Source organism: Lepisosteus platostomus, chromosome 10, assembly GCF_059453375.1.
Source record: "Lepisosteus platostomus isolate fLepPlt1 chromosome 10, fLepPlt1.hap1, whole genome shotgun sequence".
Lineage (NCBI taxonomy): Eukaryota > Metazoa > Chordata > Actinopteri > Semionotiformes > Lepisosteidae > Lepisosteus > Lepisosteus platostomus.
This window is the reverse complement of record NC_142620.1, coordinates 6473766-6492717: the sequence shown is the minus strand read 5'-3', so window position 1 is coordinate 6492717 and position 18952 is coordinate 6473766. Positions and strand designations below refer to the sequence as shown.

At 49.9% G+C, this 18952-nt stretch overlaps 1 protein-coding gene across 6 annotated transcripts in view; it reads left to right on the top strand.

Annotated features, from left to right (window-relative positions):
• Positions 1-18952, top strand: part of cdc42bpb (CDC42 binding protein kinase beta (DMPK-like)) — a 72248-nt gene that overhangs the window by 37729 nt on the left and 15567 nt on the right. For 2 of the 6 annotated variants that reach the window (XM_088647698.1, XM_088647702.1), the window contains exons 6-23: positions 757-850; positions 3860-4060; positions 4828-5076; positions 5374-5453; positions 6189-6349; positions 6982-7101; positions 7371-7504; positions 8670-8912; positions 10451-10561; positions 11605-11849; positions 12521-12626; positions 12742-12866; positions 13086-13191; positions 14020-14082; positions 16382-16530; positions 16997-17094; positions 17318-17397; positions 18533-18583. In XM_088647698.1, coding sequence (XP_088503824.1) covers positions 757-850; positions 3860-4060; positions 4828-5076; positions 5374-5453; positions 6189-6349; positions 6982-7101; positions 7371-7504; positions 8670-8912; positions 10451-10561; positions 11605-11849; positions 12521-12626; positions 12742-12866; positions 13086-13191; positions 14020-14082; positions 16382-16530; positions 16997-17094; positions 17318-17397; positions 18533-18583 — 2416 coding nt within the window. The remainder of the gene's footprint in view (positions 1-756; positions 851-3859; positions 4061-4827; positions 5077-5373; positions 5454-6188; positions 6350-6981; positions 7102-7370; positions 7505-8669; positions 8913-10450; positions 10562-11604; positions 11850-12520; positions 12627-12741; positions 12867-13085; positions 13192-14019; positions 14083-16381; positions 16531-16996; positions 17095-17317; positions 17398-18532; positions 18584-18952) is intronic. The other 4 variants (XM_088647701.1, XM_088647703.1, XM_088647700.1 and 1 more) reach the window with 3 other exon arrangements.

The window sequence follows — 18952 nt, the reverse complement described above, 5'->3', positions numbered from 1 at the left end:
TTTTGGCCTTGCACCCCTTTTCTCCCAGGCTGGACCCAGTTAGATAGCGGATGTCCAGTCTGGATACCGCAGTGCCGAGCGGTTCTTTTTCCCAGGCTGCACCCCACTAAATAGGGACAGTCCAGCCTGGACTTTTCTTTTTCCTTTTGGCCTTGTCCCCTTTCACTAGCCTCACACCAGTGCTTCTGCCCCCTCAGACGGGATGTAGTCTTTTACCGGTGTTCGCCGTGGCTCCTACCGCGCCCGCACTGGTACACCCGCTACGGTCAAGGGTGAAGACCGTGGCCTCTGCTGTGCTGGCAAGGAGGGAACAGGAGCTCGATGGACTCATGCCTGCTGTCAACGGTGGTTGACCTGTCAGATACACGCAAGGCCCATTGATTTACTGTTCAGCTCTGACTGTTCCTGCCTGTTAGTCCATGCTGCTGAGAGAGCCACTTGAACTAGAGAAAGGATAATCCCTAAGCATAATTTGGGCTTCAAAGTTGCAGTCATCATTTCTGTCCAGTCTTAATCCCTTGTCCTCTTATTTCAGTGTTGCTGTATAAAAACAGCAATTAAAAATAAACGAGAAGTAATTTGATGTTTCAGATTTATTTTTTTATAACGCCAGAATAACTCTTCTCTTTAAATGCACAATAATACAGATATTTAGATCCTTCTGCATAGTTGGAATGCTCCTTGTCATCTTATATTGATTTTCAATATATACCCATGCCTGTAAATAATTAAATGGTGGATTTTTCTCTCTTTCAGAGACATAAAGCCAGACAACGTGTTACTGGATATGAACGGCCACATTCGCCTGGCTGACTTTGGGTCTTGTTTGAAGATGATGGAAGATGGAACTGTAAGTACAGTGCTCAGTTCAGCTTGGCCACTGTGACATGGCAAACACTGTTCCTGGTGAATGTTCTGTGTGCCTCAGGTTGACCAATGTTAGATGAACCGTTGCTGAATGTTTGAAGAATCTGAGGTGTCATGCTTAGGTCACCCAGTTCCCTCTGCCTTTTCTGTTTGTTTTAAATTCTGCGTGCCCAGTTTTAATCTTATAACAGTCTTCAACTGTTATAAAACAACAGTTGTTACTTAGAAACACTTTTATGGTTCTGCTGAGCAAAACAGTTGTTCCCAGAGACTGTCCAGAAAGCCTCCAGACAGAAAGAGTATCTGGGAGGCCTGTTTACGCAATCTGTGTGAATCAGTCTGTTTAGGGTCAATGAACCGCCTTCAGATCATTGCTCCACATGGTTCTGCTTCAGTGTAGGGAGCCACAGAGTTGACATGTACACATCCTATCCAGGTGACTCTGTGGTATCTATCACTTGACAGGCACCTGACCTTTACGTTGTGGTTTTCATTGGTGAGGGATCTAAATCACATGGAAGGCACGAGTTCTTTCTTTATCCAGTTAAATGAATGGCATCTGCAACATTCATCATGCCCCCCTGGAAATTGCAACAATGAAGCTTACTGTGTGTGTGTGTGTGTTGTGCAGAACTCTCTTTTCAACAGGGAAAAGTGCATGGGGTTTGTAAAATGAGCGCATGTGTCTTGATGTGGAGTTAATCTTCAGTCATCTTGATCCTTGCTAGACTTTGGGACCAGTGGCTGATGGATAAAAAGCTCCCTTCTGCTCATTGTCCTCGAGCCCAAACAGGTTCCTGAATGAGAAATGTTTGCGAATGAAGCTTGGGGTCACCCTTCCCCTTGTGCGTGGCCATGAGAGCTGCCCCTGGCCTGCTCCATGCTGACACCCCTGTGCTAACCTTGCCTCTGGCCCCTTTCGTGTCTTCAGCACCTTGCACACATTGCCTGCCTGCAGTGGCTTTGCTTCACAGGAGCTAACACTGAAATGAGCAGAACGCATCTGGATTTAAAAGAACATTGTCTTGCTAGAGTAGTCATTCTTACTTAGGCTGTACCTTTAAGAATTTTGATTAAAAAATTCAGTCCATGACTTTACTTATACTGAAAAATACTCGTATCACCCAGTAATTAGAAGGTAGGAAAAAATATTTTTTGCAAGCTGTGATGCACATATTAAAACTGGCAGCAGTAATTTAACATGCAGAATAATTGTTTTATAGCTCGAGTATTAAGTTGAATTTTAAGCCTGATGCACAACCTATTCCTAACTTCATATCAAATATCTTTGCTTTAATGCAAAAGGCCTCCATAATGGATATATTAAGCTGTGGTTGGGTTTGTTTAGCTGTTGTTCCATTTCATTTTGCAGTTGTTTCAATTTACCCTGCTTTCAGTACTTTTCAGTAAACTGCCACTGCCATACTCTTCTGTAACTTCACTTGGGTCAGGTACAGGAGCTGTTCACTTTCTCTGCTCACCCCTCAGTACACTGGAGCAGGAGGAACGGATGACTTTGGCACTGGGCATCTCACTGAGGGAGTGCAGGGGAGTTAGGCACTTTCTCTGTAAAGTGCACTATACAGCAATACAGTACCCAGTGCAGCTGGTAATAAATTAGTGGTTGTGATCTCCTCAATGTGTTCTACTATAATTTGCACAGTTCCAGTGGTTACAGGCCTTATTCTTGATAATTTATGTGTTGTGTGGAATGCATTGCTTTTAAATGGGCTTCCCTTTCATTGACTTTGTAGGGAGCAGTCAGTTTCTACTATTTGCTGTGCGTTTCATTATTGTTTAATTTGTTTTTTCACACCAGGGGGAAGCTTTTTGCATGTTTGCACTATGTGGTGGTGTGTGATGACCGGCAGTAAACCAGTTTAATTTGAGCTGCTGCTTTCAAAGAGGGGCTGGGATTTCTGTTTTGTGTGTTGTGAGTTTTCATCAAGGTGTGAAGTACAAGGCTATGATGGCAACTCAATGCTAGAGATATATCAGACTTTGGGTTTAGAAAGAATAGCAGTTGGCATTGCTCTTTGCCTTGTTATCATTTTGAGTTTTGACTCCCTGATCATAATCGGTGTGAGAATTGGGTCAATGCTTGTGTATTTCAGACATGAGAGCTTTTGAAAGACCTATGTCAGTGGCCCTCAAATTGAGACTACACACCATCAGATATGGGCAGGGTGTAGAGCTGCAGCCAGAGTCCTTTCTTGGTACTCTGGAGCCATTGCCCAGCTTAGCCTGACAAGTACACTGGGCTTGGGACTTCGTCTGACTTAGTGTTTGCTAATTGCAGACGCAGACCCTTTTACCTGAGAGCATAAGACTAACTGGCACTAGGATTTTTTTTTCAAAGAATCTCCGCAGGAAGCATGCAGTGAGCGAAGCACAAGAAGGTCTTTATTTCTGCACTGTCTGGACTCCCGATTTGCTTTGTGCCAATGTGTACTGTAGAGGAGCTATTTCGGCCGTTGGGCTTTGGAGGAAAAAAGGTGAAAAGTTAGGATAACACTCTGGGTCCCACTGGAGCTCCGCAGGTGTGAGCCTGGCCAGTACCTGGATGGGAGACCTCCTGGGAAAGCTAAGGTTGCTGCTGGAAGTGGTGTTAGTGGAACCAGTAGGGGGCGCTCACCCTGTGTACTGTGTAGGTCCTGATGCCCCAGTATAGTGACGGGGACACTACACTGTAAACAGGCGCCGTCCTTCGCATGAGACTTAAAACCTGACTCTCTGTGGTCATCAAAAATCCCAGGGTGTTTCTTAAAAAGAGCCTTTATAATCTTGGGCTCCTTATAATCCCCATGTTTGATCTGGCTTCCTCACTCGGCTCTCCGGCCCACTGGTTGGTGGTGGTAGTGGGATCGCCCAACGCCTGTCCAGCGCTTGGCGTTCAGTGTCCAGAGCAGCGCTACGTAAGTGCAGGGAAGAGGCTGGGAGCAGGACCCGGGGCTCGGGGGGAGCTTCTCAACGCGGTGTCGGCGGTTTGCAGGTGCAGTCGTCGGTGGCGGTGGGCACCCCGGACTACATCTCGCCCGAGATCCTGCAGGCCATGGAGGACGGCATGGGCAAGTATGGCCCGGAGTGCGACTGGTGGTCCTTGGGGGTCTGCATGTACGAGATGCTGTACGGGGAGACGCCCTTCTACGCCGAGTCTCTGGTGGAAACCTACGGCAAGATCATGAATCACGAAGTACGTCTTTCGCCACTCGCTGGTCTTTTTCTTCCTCGTTTCTATCCCAGCCTGGATGTCCAGTCGCCCCCCCCGTCTCTCCCATCTGCTTTAGAATTAATTGCAGTGTTGTGTCAGTTTATTCGTCACAGGCGATAATCGATAACGAGGAGATAAGCCCGGTTCATTTTCCATCTGCGTGTTGACTGGAGAGCCCTGCTCTCTTTACTGTACTGTGCACAGCATGCTGTTATCAGGCATTTCGCAATGCTGTTTGAGGTTCCGGGGGAAATGTGCCAACTGGGCAGACTGCCTCACCCCTGCACGGCATTGTCAGGAGTAAAGAGAGACTCGCTGGTATCGACTTCAAAGGTAATGGGTTTATCCTGCAGCAAAGCAGTCGGAGCTCCTTTGAATTGAGTGTGTCTGGATGGAAGACTGTTAAGTGTGGGGGACATTAAGAGACGTTTTGCTCAGCTTCAGAGTGCATGCTTTCCGTCTCACGTTCAATTCCCAGCATCTCCAGGGATTTCACGACTTCGTTGCACAGAAGCAAACTGTTGAAATGCATTTAAAACCGAGAACAGTTGGCACTTCTGTACCCAAGGGATTGTGGGACATGCTGACCATGCTGTCGAAGCCGATATCCTGGCTTCTATCAGGAAGCAGCAGGATGAGATCCTCGTATCGGTGGACTACTAGTTACTCCTCTCGTTTGTAACCGTTCTTATGTTCTTACTGGTTCTCGGCACCTTTTCAAACCCTCTCTCCCGTCCCTGTGTGCCCAGGAGCGGTTCCAGTTCCCGTCTCACATAACGGACGTGTCGGAGGACGCCAAGGACCTGATCCAGCGCCTCATCTGCAGCCGGGAGCGCCGGCTGGGGCAGAACGGCATCGAGGATTTCAAGAAGCACCCCTTCTTCAGCGGGATCGAGTGGGACAACATCCGCAGCACCGAGGCCCCCTACATCCCTGACGTCAGCAGCCCCTCGGACACCTCCAACTTCGACGTGGACGACGACGTTCTGAAGAACCCGGTGTGTCTCTCCCCCCCCCGTCCCTCCTTTCTGGCGCCGTCTCCAGACCTGCGTGCCCCCGGTTGATCTGTTCATCACAGAGCAACACGCTGACCTTTAGAAAAGGCTTCGACTTGCAGCGGTGCAGCAGCTGTCCGGGGGTTCAGTGACACGGCAGCAGTGGGAATGCTTCGGGCCTGGCGCATCGCTCGTCAGATTAGAAAGATGGCGCCCGTTTCCGAGTGGCGTCTGTTCTTTAGCAGTGCTCTCTCTCTGGGGTGTCTGACCCCCTGCTCTGGTCTGCCTGCTCTCTTCCAGGACATCGTGCCTCCAGTGTCCCACACCGGATTCTCGGGGCTCCACCTGCCCTTCGTCGGCTTCACCTACACCACGGACAGGTGAGGGCGGACGCTTCCCGCTCACTTCCTTCGCAGTCCAACGGTGTGCGTCTGTGCTCTGACAGCTCGAGGGAGTCTTCAGAACAGCAGTGCAGACTGAGGAATGGGAATAGAAGAATTTGTGGTTGTGCTGTTGCGTCAGGAGTACGTGCCTGCTGTGTGAACAGTGTCCAGCGATGTTGCTGTCTGCGTGTTTCAGAGTGCTCGGTTTCAGTACAGAGCTGCGTTTACCCATCACACAGGGGAGGGGCAGGGCAAATGTGTGGGGCTTTTTGTGGTTGGAGGTGATTTTTTCAAACACATTAAGTGATTAAGGACCTGCACTCGGCCTGTTTCTGATACTAAAGCTGCTTCAGGCATTTAGAAGCACCAATTCTGGAGTTAGACTTTGTTGTAGGTGAATAAGCCCAGTACTGTAGACCAGACGTTGGTTTTCATTCCATCCAAGCTAAATTACCTCACTGAAGCCTTAATTGAACTAACAAGTTGCTTGACTGGAATATTTAAGAGTTTTTTTGCACAGGAATTTGGGATTTAACACCTCCAGCACGTTCTTAGAGCTGAAAGCAGTCGAACAGTTTGAAATAAGTCAAAGTAAGGGTTCAGCTGTGTACCTGGGAGTCGGGCTAGAACAGACATTGGCAGGTCTGTGGCGCCCCAGGCCCATTCTGCAGATGGTTGTAGGTGTCGTGGGGTTTGGGGGTGTGTGACGCGCCTGCGCTTTGTGCCGTGCAGCTGTTTCTCAGACCGCGGCTCTCTGAAGAGGGTGCTCCTCTCGGGCGGCCTGGACTCGGACGTTCAGCGGGACGTGGAGAACAGCCTGCAGGTGGAGGCCTACGAGAGGAGGATCAAGAGGCTGGAGCAGGAGAAGCTGGAGCTCAGCCGCAAGCTGCAAGGTGCGAGAGCAGACAGGGGCTCAAATCGGGGGATGCCCCCCCCCTTTCCGAGTGGGAGAAATAGATGTCCTGCAGCTCGTAGGAGTGTCCTGCTGTGACAGGCTGAAAGAGCTTCACCCTCGTAGTCTTGGAGAGGTCCAAGTATTCCAAGTTGATGATGGGCCAAACGACTTCCTCGTTTCTTACGTTCTGTTGAAGTGAAAATGTGATTTTACAGATTCTCCAATGTGGAGGGCAGATGTGGAATCAGAGCTGATATCCGTTTCTTCCTCGCCTCAGCTTTGGTTTCAGCTCATTCCTCATTTTGTAGTTTATGCCTGGTGACCATAGTCACAAATACATCCTGGTGTCACAGTCAGAGCAGTGAGGTGGTCTTGAAGGCAGCGTCGGCTGGCCTGGGGCTTTGAGCAGATCAATATGCGACTGCCTTTCTCTCCCGTTTTACTTATTTTATTGTCCCAGATGCGAAATGTGCTTTGCAGGCAGGTAAAAGGTGTAAAACAGCACACCGTGCATTTATCACAACATGAGCCCATTAACAAATAGGGGACATGCGCTTGTGAGGAGAAACACACTGTCAGTTGTCTGTCTGTCTGTGTTTGGTTGTGTGACTGTGCCATTTTGCTCCCCAGAATCCACACAGGCGGTCCAGACCCTGCACGGCTCAGGGCGGGGATTGGGAACAGCCAACCGGGACAAGGAGATAAAGAAACTCAACGAGGAAATTGAGCGGCTTAAGAAAAAATTAGCAGGTTGGGAGTTTTACGTGCTTCCCTCCTCCACTTTCAGACTTCACACAGGAAATCCCACAGGAGCAGAAGCGGTGACGGCGGATATAAACTGGATGGTCATCGTCCTTAGATGGTTCTCAAAGCATTCTTGCCTATGGAGTGCAAATCCTCCATTTCATTCTTGATGAATTATGTGAACATCAATGCAGAAAGATTACGAGTCCGAATTGTCACAGCTGACTCACGCGGGGCGTTTGTTTTGGTTTTTTCCCCCTGTGTCTTCCTCCCAGACTCGGACAGGCTGGAGCACCAGCTGGAGGAGGCCGTGACTCTGCGGCAGGAGTACGAGACCTCGTCCACCAAACTGAAGGCGCTCGAGAAGCAGGTCAGAGCTCTCCGGCAAGAGAAAGAAGAAATCCACAAGGTAGGAGAGGGCTGTCGGGGGGCTGTCTGTGTTCTTGGGGGTGGCCAGCCCACCCCAGGTACATGGTTTGACAAGAGTAGCATTGGGTTCAGCGGTCTGTGGAGTTTTGTCTTTAGAAGGCTTTATAAATTGTCAAGTTTCCGTTTTGGATGGCATTGAACAAATACGGGTGTGTTTAATGGGAAGGTGGGAAAGCCCCTAGGCTCAGTTTAGCTCCTCTGATTTTGGTTCGAATGCATGGGGAGTGAGACGCTTGAGCTTGCTTCGTTATTAAGGTATAAAAAGCCCACTGATACCTCCCAGAGTTTCAGGACAGAAGCAGGCAAGGTCCTGGCTTTATGCACTTATCTGTTTCTGGATCATTGTGAGAAAAACATCCCTGCCCTGCTGTTGTTCAGATTTTTGGCAGCCCTGCCTCCTTAAAGCACAAGAGATCCTTATGGAATAAACTTGGTCTTGTAATTTAATTTATCCGAAATGCAAGAGGAGTTTATTAAAAGGACGTTGGGGGCTTAGTTAAATCTAATTTCCTTTAACTGCGTCAAATCCAATCAAAGATTTGGTTTAAAGATGTGCAAGTGGAAAACGTGCGGTCAAGCCGAGACAGGGGTAGAGTTTTCCTGTTGAGCAGGTCAGAACTAGGGTGGCAGGTTTGGGTTGTTATGTTGGGATTTCATTCTGCGAATAAATATGTTCCTTCTAAATCAATTCAAAGTAACTGAGAGCTCCACTGCAGAAAAGACAGGGTGGTTCTCCAGAGTAGATCCCAGTCCTGGTCCTGTTGACCCTCAGACCTGCTGGGTTTCATTCCATCCCTCCTTCATCAGATAACTCAGGCCTTGCTCCATCTGAGAAGTTGCTTCAATTAAATGCTTGCATTTGTTTCTAGGCTCAAGTTTGGGGAATTTATATCGCTTATGAAATACAACAGTCAAAGCACCAAAATATTTAAGGGCTGTGAACGAACAGTTGAAATTTATTCTTGTTGTTGTTGTTAACACCTGAGGGGTTTGGTTGTGTAACTGGGGACTCGGCTGGTGTGCGGGTCACCAGCACCGGGACTGGGAGCCCCTGTTCCAGAGGTTTAGAAGTGACTCTTTCTTCTAAAGCCATGCTGGCCGTCCCTGTCCCAGTCCCTGACATGGTTGACCTCTGCCCTTCCCAGCAACTGGTGGAGTCTCTGGAGCGGCAGAAGTCGCAGACCAAGGAGCTGAAGGACGCGCACCAGCAGCGCAAGCTGGCCATGCAGGAGTTCTCGGAGCTCAACGAGAGGATGGCGGAGCTCCGCTCGCAGAAGCAGAAGCTGTCCCGCCAGCTCCGCGACAAGGAGGAGGAGATGGAGGTGGTCATGCAGAAAATCGAATCCATGCGCCAGGAGATCCGCAAAACGGAGAAGGCCCGCAAGGAGGTAACGCCGAAGAGCTCGTCGCGCTGGGTTGTCAGCTTACAGGTCATGTCAGCACCCGAAAGGTTGACATCGGCACAATCCAAGAATTTAAAACATTTAAAATAAACAGTGCGAGTTGTTTTTTTTTCTCTTTTTTTTCCATTTTCCCCCTGGGGCACGTATCTTCCCCTGCCGTTGACGACAGAGCATTCCGCCCCTGGAATGCGTCGCCTTCGGTTTCTCTTTAACCACCACGCGAAAGACCGGCCAAGGGGCGAGTTCGTCGTCTGTGTTCAATAGCGTCTCCGCGGGCGACGGCAGGAATGTTTGCGCGTCTCCCCCGACGGGCCGGGTCGCGCGGGACTGCCCCCACGCCTGACTCCAACACTCGCTGCTCACACCTCCGTGCCTAATGACATCCAGATGGGTGACACTGGCCTTCGCAGCGAGACACCAGCCAGGAATGCACTGCTTTATTGTGGGAGGGAGAGTGAGAGGGATGTTTGACCCTTTCTGCTCTGCAAGGGCTCTACCCATCTCTCTCACACACACACACAAAGTGAGAAAGGGATTCTGTTGTGTGTCGCTGGAAGAAGTCATCTTTCCAGAACCCGTGCATTGTTGTCTGCAGCCTTCCTGGAAGCCTCATGTGAAGAGTTTTAAGAAGCAAAGTAGCTGTTTTCTTTACTGTTAAGATCCACTCAGTATCTCTAAATGAGCATCCTCTTGTTTTCGCCTGTGTGAGTTGTGGGTTTCCACTCGGGTTCAGTTTTCTTTCTGGGTTTGGGCTTGGGATCACTTCTCTGGTACCTGCGTGTGCTGTATCACCTCGGTCTGACACTGTGTTCACATCCTTAGTGTCCAGCAACAACATTACCACTTGCTTCGAATTTTTACTTCATCAAAGGCTTAATTTAAGAATGTAGTTAAAAGTTTTAACATGGAAAGTTTTGGTTTCCTTTGGATTTCTTATTTTTTCATGCACACCTGTCTTTTCAGAGTGTATAATATTTACAATCCTTTTCTAAAGTACAGTACAGTAAGCAGTTGAATGGGGGGAATTACTGCTATAACTACTCAGGAATGTTATTACTGTAGTATGTAAGTACTGGTTGTGGAGATGAAATTTAGTTTTACTAAGTGATTTTCTAGATCTCTGGAATGTATTGTAAGCCTTTACTTGAAATCGTATTCTCACTATATGTGATTGTGCTCCCAAGCTTATTTTCTGGAGAAGCTGAACTCCTATATGAAGGGATGACGAGTTCCTATTGCAGACGCTGAGTGTGCATCTATCCAAGCGAAAACTCGCTTCCTTTGGTAAACTGTTACTGAATATAGCAGAGGAGAGCTCCGAACAGGAGTGTTCTGGAGGGATAACGTCTTTGTGGGTCAGCGGTTATTCAACAGAAAATCTGTTTTTAAGCTGAAGCTGGTAGATGGATATTCTTCACGGTTTCTAGAAACCTTGAATCCCGAAGCTCCGGCCCCGGTTGGCGTGTCTGTCCCCATGCCTTCCGACGCGTCTCGCTGACGGCCGCGCGCCTCTGTCGTTGCAGCTGGAGGCCGAGCTGGAGGACACCAGGGCGGAGGCGTCGAAGGAACGCAAGCTGCGGGAGCACAGCGAGAGCTACTCCAAGCAGCTGGAGAGCGAGCTGGAGACGCTCAAGGTCAGGGCGCCGGACAGCCGAAACTCTCGCCCTCCTGCGCGCCTCCGATACCTGGAGCCGTGTGTGTGTGTGTGTGTGTGTGTGTGTGTGTGTGTGTGTGTGTGTGTTACTGCACAGCGTCGCGTTTCGTTTTGGTCTGGTTGCATCGTGCCGTCTCTTGAAAGAGGTATTCCACGGGGGCTCTCATCGCAAACACCATAACTGATGTCAACGGAGCGTTGACTGTTCTGTTCACTGCTTCTTTTAGAAGTGGGGACGTTTTTTTTTGCATCTTTCAATCATCTGTTTGAGTGTCTCTGGGATTCAAGACGGGTTGCCGCTATTAAAATGTTAAAAGGGGTCAGACTTGTCCAAATCGTAACGGTAAATGAAAATTGCTTCAATATTGGCAGTCAAGGTGCGAAGAGGAAGATTGTTCTTTCATAGCATAACTCCCACGTCTCAACGCGCGTAGCAGTCGTTTCACGGTGCTGGTGGATGTTTTTGTACTTGTTGTGTGCTTGCGTGGGCCAGGTCATCCCTGGTGACCGTGTGTGTGCTGGAGAGTCATGCCGCCATGCTGGAGGTTCTGCGGAGTCATGGCTATTGAGGCAGACGGCCCTGCGTCATTCTGGCCTGCTGGTTAAAATCCGCTGGTCAGCCTTGAGGGGGGCACAGTAACCACAGGCAAGCACAGTGCGTCAACAGTAGGTCACTGTTTGGTTGACGGCAGGACATGATGCCTCACTAAGACCGGCGAGGAGGAGCAGGAGTGGTGGTCTGAGCCTCACTGCAGGGCTCTGGATCGATCAAGTCCTGAGACCTCGCTCGGCTGCCTCTTGTGCAGGCTCACCCTCACGTGGCACCATTCCAGCAGGACAGCACTAGATGCAGTTTCCCTACAGCCTGCTGTTTATTCTTAACGGCCCCAGATTTCCAAATTTTGTGTGCAACACCGCCAGTGCCAAAAAAACAAGTCTGCACGGAGGTGCAGGCGTCCTGCGAGGCTGGAGGGGAAAGGCGCCCCCTGAAGGCCTCGCCCTTTGCGTCCGTGTGCTCCGCAGCTGAAGCAGGGGGGCCGAGCAGCAGGCCTCAGCCAGGAGAGCCAGCAGGAGCTGTCCAAGGTGAAGTCGGAGCTGGACAAGAAGGTCCTGTTCTACGAGGAGGAGCTGGTGCGCCGGGAGGCGTCCCACTGCACGGAGCTGAAGAAGCTGCGGAAGGAGCTCCACGACACGGAGGGCCAGCAGCTCACCCTGCACAAGGAGGTCCTGATGCTGAAGGACAAGCTGGAGAAGGCCAAGCGCGAGCGGTAGGGCGGGGGTGGGGGGCTACGCTAGGAAGAGGGATGGGGGGGGGGAAGTCTCAGCCCACACCCTCAGAAACTTTCTGATGTACGTTTTCCCTGTAGCGCCGATTCTGATCATATCGGCTGTTCTCAAAATAGCTGAAACGCTGCACAGGCTTGGAGGTGGAGATTTTTTTTTTTAAGCATCATTTATGGCCCAGAATCTCAGATCGCTAGGAGGTGCTGTGCAAATGTTGAGTTTGCACATGAAAGATGGTCTAATCAAAGCCAGGCAAACAGTGGCAGCTCGGCAGACCTGGCCACATTTCCGGGTCAGGCTCAGTTTGGATTGCAAGACCTCCAGTACAGGTGGTGTTTAAAACTCCTGTTGCACGGTGATTTGCCCCACAAGTGTCCTTTTTTTTTTAATTCACTTGCCACACAATAACGCGTACGATCGCGTGTCACCAGTGACTTCCTCTCACACAGTTCCCCGCAGTGGGATGACCGTGAGATCTTCCCTTTCCCTTCCTTGAGCTGTGACTGAGTTTACACACCCGTTGAGCAGGTGTCCAGCCGCAGACAGTGCAGATTTCTCTCCCCATCGCGTTCGCTGCTGTACTGCTGGCTAGGCTGTTGAGTCAGGAGCTGCAAGTGAACATGTGTGTGACAGCTCTCGTGTTGTCCACGCCCAGACAAAGCGAGATGGAGGAGGCCCTGGGGGCGCTGAAGGAGAAGCACGAGCGGGAGAAGAGCATGCTCACAGAGGACAACCGGAAACTGACCGGCGAGACCGACAGGGTGAGCTCTTTCGTTCTGCGAAAAAAGCGCCGCGCGCGCGTCTCTTGTCCCTTCGTGGGCGTCTCCTCGCTGCCCACCGGCCGCCCTGACGCGTGCCTCTCCCGCCCTGCTGCAGCTCTGCACCTTCGTGGACAAGCTGACGGCGCAGAACAGGCAGCTGGAGGACGAGCTGCAGGACCTGGCGGCCAAGAAGGAGAGCGTGGCTCACTGGGAGGCGCAGATCGCGGAGATCATCCAGTGGTACTGCTTCCAGCTCCATCGCGATTGTTTTCTCACGGGTTTAAAACGGCAAGGCATGGCTCAGCCTGTGTCCATGCCACGAACGAGCTCCGTGTCCCTAGGAGATAGAAATGCTTGGCACCCTTCAGCTCGTTAAAACAGTGTTTCAAAGGTGTGCTCTGCTGGGCGGAGGGCTTGCTGTGTGACTCCTGTGCATGTGATGCCCCCACCCCCACACAGGGTCAGCGACGAGAAGGACGCCAGGGGTTACCTGCAGGCGCTGGCCTCCAAGATGACGGAGGAACTGGAGTCGCTCCGGAACTCCAGCCTGGGATCTCGACCCCTGGTAAGCCAGCCTTGTCTTGTCTTGTCTTGCCTTGCCTTTCTCTTCCCTGCGTTTCCCCTGTAGCTCGTGCCAGAAGTGAGCTCAGCCTGCGAGCACAGGAATGAAAGAGCCACCACTGCCTATGTCGTCGCTTTCTTTGAAATGGTTTTCTTTCTTCCTTGAACCAAGCCCTGAAGCTGCAGTACGCTTCGAAGATGTGAAGCGCCAATAAAAAAAGAAAAGAAACCAAACAACTCCCTGCACTAGAGACTGAGGAGCGGGTAGCGTTTGCAGGCAGTGCAGCTCGAAGCTGTGCTAGTGACTGATCACTTGGGGTTGCGGTCAGCGATACAGCTCCTGCTCGCTCTGGAACGGAGCTGACATGTTGCGAGATTGGCCAGTTTTCATAAGAGGCACTCCACAGCAAAAAGTGAAATACATTTCCTTTTTGTTCCCCCCCTCCACCTTCCATTAGGTCTCTGAGTGTTGCTACGAGACTCTCAAATCTGACTTTGAAAATTCCCATGATGTTGTGGCGTGGTATTGACAATCTCATCAAAGCCCGCTCATTTTGTTTTTACTAACTTTTACTTTTTTACTACTTAAAATGGCATGAATTTCCATAACGCAGAGAATGGAGGGGCGTTCTGGAACCAAGCCTCAGAGCTCCGGAACCGCGCAGGGATTCCGCCTGCTTGTGTCCCTTAATTCCGCTGGTCCCCATCTCTCGCCGGCTGTGAGCTCGAGTGACCGTCCATAGGGAACACTGCCTTCGGTGACCCCCCACCGCCCCCTGTGCTCTTGTTTCTCCCAACTGTACAATGATGCAGTGTTGTCTTGCCACTGCAGCAGGGCTGGGCCGTAAACAGTCCGTTTCAGAGGTCTGTGGCGCCGCACGTAGGCGAGAAGCTGGTGAGTGTGCGCGGGCACCTGGGCTCGACTTCTCGAATCAGTCCGGCCCGGGGTGATCTTTCGTTTTCCAGCCGCGCGGAAAGGGGCCGGAATAAAATCTCTGCCGCTCCTAGACGCATTAGCGCGTGCTTTTTGTGGTGCTCTGCTTGGTGCTCCTCTCTCTGAAATCATTTTGATCACGCGGCCTCGGGCGATTCCTTTCTGGGGCTGGGCGGTGCCCGAAAGAGATGATTCGCTTCTTCCCTGACTTCATTCGTGCCGGCGGGTGAGGGCTGTTGAGACAAATCAACCGCCTGTTGCGACAACCCCGAGTGTGAACCCCCCGGCCGCAAGGGCACTGAGCTGGCACGCGCTGAGCAAGAGGCCGTGGACCGGGTCAGTGGGCTGGCACACCGCGCCAGTCACACCTCGTCACATCTTTCATCAGGGCCCCGCTGTGCTCATTCTGGGCAGGTGACAGCCCGCCATCTGTTTACCATGCAGCACCAAACGCTCGTTCTTTGGTGAGAAGCCACAGCTTTGTGCACAACAGGTACCACCACGGATGCTTCCGGGATCAGCCGTCGGTTCCTCGTTTCGGCGGTTTGTTTTTCTAACTCAAAAGCCTGATCCGATCTATCCTTCTGAGTAGACGCCCCACAACAATAAATTGTGTTTTCTCAGTACGGGGCTATTTGGTCAATATGAACGGCTGTTTCGACAGAATATTTTGATCTCTCTGCGGTTCTCTGCTGATAGCCGTGGTTAGGTTAAAGAAGGAGAAGGGAAATCCTGTTCCAGAGCATGAGACTCCTTCGTAAAACTCCAGAAAACCAAAAACTGCATGTTGAAAACTTCCCAAATCTGACTTTTGGAGGCCAAGTCATTTTGGCTTCTTTTCCCCATTGACTTTTTTGCAGATGGTTTAGCTTTTCGTCCGTGAAAAAAATCAAGCTGAAGTAGAATGAGAGTGCTAGTCTTAGTTGAAATGATAGACGTGAAAAGGGAAAGAGGAGGTTTATGATGGACCTTTGGTCTCACATGATGAAATAATAAAAGGAATGTGCCAGTGATGAAAAGAAATCTATGCTGTTGCAGTGTGGTTTGCCGTTTGTTTTACCAATAAAGTGCTAGCTCTTCCTGGTCATGGGAGAAGCCCCACAGTGCAGCACAGCTCTGCAAGTCAAAAGGCATGTCCAAAACTACCAGTCTCCACCTGTCCTCCACCTCCAGCCAAAGGAAACCTCAGCTTTTGCCTTTCTCTGCTGTTTGTTGAAGATAAGGACAGTTCTTCCTGGATTCCGGAGCACCAGGGCGCTCACTTTGAACTGGGGCAGCTTCTTTTGAGGAGATAAAGGGTCTGAATGAAATGAGCAAAATATAATAAAAAGAATTCACAATCACAATTCACAGAAATCTGTCGTCTTCATCTCCGTAGGATTTTTTTTTACTTGTTTTCCGATTTCGATCGTTTCACCAGTGCCGGCCTGTTTGGTAATTAGTGGATAATTGATCTGAAGATCTCATCCAGTTGTGTCTTGGAAGAAACCTGGGTATAGCCTTCAACAAGTTAGACTTATTCAGTACTCCCACAAATGATGGACTTTATAACTCCCAATATTTCTCAACCTTGTCGAAACCTTTCCACATCATGTCCAGCCTATAGGTACAGTATGTAGGTAGAGGCCCAACAGCTTCTGATCCTCATGTTTTAGGCAGTGCACATGTGTTGCCAGCGGACCTGATCAGATTAAGATGACGCCGCCCTGATTTGTAATGGCTTTGAATATGATTTGATCAAATCTTGATGCAAATTCTCTCCTGTCGTCTTCCACCCCTGTGATTTTCCTGTTCCACTGTGCAGCTGAATGTTTTGATCTTGGTGCATCGGTGCTTGTGCCACTAATAACGTATCTGGGAACAGCTGGGTCTTCCAATCCTGTGATCCATTTGCGCTCCGGGGTGATGGTGGGGGGGATTATTAAATTAATTAAATAAATAAGACTTGAGCGTTTGCAGGCAGGTCCCAGAACACCTCATGATTGGCAAGTAGCCGATTTCCCCCAGATTAGAAGAAGCAGTGAAAAGTAATTGAACAAATTTACGATGAAATCCTGAGCTCGCCATGTTGGCTGATCTGTGCCCTGAGTGCAAAAGCATTGGCTTGCTTTCTGAAAGGCGCAGTGATCCCCGGCGTGTGCACTGAACGTGCCCCGCTGCGCTGCGCTGCGCTGCGTCACGTCCTCTCGGGACGCGGGCCTGGTTGTTCCTGCCCAGCGTGCCGATCGAGATCCCTGATCCTCTCCCTCTCCCCCCCCAGGACCCCCTGTGGAAGGTGCGGCGAAGCCAGAAGCTGGACATGTCCGCGAGGCTGGAGCTGCAGTCGGCCCTGGACGCCGAGATCCGGGCCAAACAGCTGGTCCAGGAGGAGCTGCGCAAAGTGAAGGCGGCCAACATCTCCCTGGAGAGGTCAGCGGCTCTGCCGTCTCGCTCTTTCACCTCCACGGGCTTCTCGTGGAAACATCTCCAGCAGACCCGGAAACACAGCGGTGTCGAGGAGCCGTGCCTTTTTTTTTAACACCGCTTCAGCGTTTGTGTTTGTGCCAGTTTTCCCTCTCTCTCGATAATTTCATCTGGCTCCCACTTTTTAATGTGCACGGCGTCATAAACATTTCAGAGTCTCCCCCGGGTGTTTTGCACAGTTTTTTTTTTTAGTTCCACAAACTGGACCCTTTTGGCTTAGTCTCTCCACTAAGAGATCCAACCAGGATCTCTTCTCCCAGTCGCGTTACGTGGCCAAGCGAAGAGAGGCTTTCAGTCTCTTAGATGAAGTCACGCGTCACATGTCAATGACCGGGCGCGTCTGTCCGCCTGCGGCCCTGCTGCACAGGCCGTCAGTCGCCCCTTCCCACCCTGAGCTCCTTTTCTGTCACAGCAAACTGAAGGAGTCCGAGGTCAAGAATCGCGAGATGGCGGAGCAGGTAGACAACATGAAGAGAGACCTGGAAGAGAGCAGGTCGCGCTCGGACAAAGGTAACAAGCACTGAATGTCTTTCACGAGCTGGGCAGCTCTTGTAACATCCCTGGAAAGATTCAGCTCTGTTTAGTTGCTAACACTTCATAGGTTCAAAGGCCTCCCCAGGCTGCTTCCTGAATCGCAGTCATTTGTTATCTGGTGCAGATGAGTAAAACGTATTTAATTAGTAATGCAAAACCACAAATAACCTTTTCTCTGCTTTTCTTCTCATTCCTTTAGGCTTAAAACTTCCTGACTTCCAGGAATCTATTTTTGAATACTTCAACACCTCACCATTTGCCCAGGACTTAACATTTAGAGTGAGTCTTATCTGTTTTTTTCTTGCTTTGTTTGGATTCACTTCTTTGCTTTTATCTTGATGAGGCTGATCTTAATTTGTTCCTTGTTTAAAGCGTGCACATTGAGAAATCCTGCATAGGCCCAGGCTTTTAGAGTAGTGCCTGCAACCCAGGCAGAAACGCATGAGGTCCCTTGTACATGATCAGTTAAGGGAGACATCAAAGGCTTTTGTTTGTGCAAGTTGTATCAGGAGCTTGATAATCAGCTGCTCTGATCTACTCTATCCAACCACCTATTCATATCAGACACTTCAAACAAACACAGCTTTCTTTGGGGGAAAAACTGGGAAACACTGCATCCTCAGTTAAATCTTTTCCTGCTTTTTCCCCCATTTGTTTTCTTGAGTCATCACTGAGCCATTGCAGCAGCCATAACTGTTTTGCACACAGTGCATCTACAGATCCTCTCACAAGAGCATATATATGGACAAGATAGTCCTAAGGTGGTTTTATGCTTTTAACAAGTAGGATTTCATTGAGCTGGACCTGCACTAGGCTGCTGTGCCATCTGATGTATACTCAGTACTATAAATACAGGGCTAAGCTCTCAGATTTTTGTGATCCCTGTCAGTCAGTCAGTAGCCTGTGTTTCATGATCTACAAGCTGTTCACATGCGCTGCTTCGGTTGGGTGGACATGTGGCTCTTTGTCTGCTAGATCAAGGCAAATTCAGATCAGTCGCTTCTAAAGTTACAATGTGCTGCCCTGGAATGCAACAAGCTCCTGTTTGTCTGCGCCTGAAGAGAGACTGATCCCAGCCCCTCAAATTTCTAAAAGCAAACACGTCTGTCGGAGGCGTCAGCAGCATGAAGGTAGGGCATCATCAGTGTGGCCCTCTGGAGCTGCAGATGGCCTTGGCTTGTGATTGAATTGTGAGTCATGTGCCACATGTCCACCTGATCCCACCTGAGATCATCGGGAGAGGTTTTTTCTCTTGGAGAGGAAGAAAGGGAGACTAATGTAGCTTTTTCACATTGAACCTCCACACACCCAATCCCCTTCCCACTGCTGTAGAGATCTGATTCCAAATGCTGAAAAAGTAAAACGACATGATTTTATTTTCTGTCCCTCACATCTGTTACCAAAAACAAAAAAGGACTCTGTCTCTTCCTCGTCTGCGTCCTCTCTGCTAGCGTTTTGGGATGAAGTAAGTTGGCTGGAAAGAGCTTTTCCCTGCCGTAACCTTCCTACCCTGTGCTGTAGTCTGAGTGCCTTACAGTATAACCCACTGACTGCTCCCCACTCTGCTATCCCTCGTAAACTGCTCCTGTAGCTCTTAGCTCCTAACCATTAGCAATTTAATGTGTAGGATGTGCTTCTGAATTAGTGACCCGGACATCTGCCATTGCACATTTTCTGAACATTAACCCTTAATAAATGAAGATGACTCTGCCAAGCAATACTTTATTTGTCGTGACAGTGGATTAAAACGACGTAAGTACTGGTTATTACCGCTGACCTGCTGTCCAATGTAGTACGCACTTCGTACTGTAGATCTGAAAAAGACCCCGTAGGA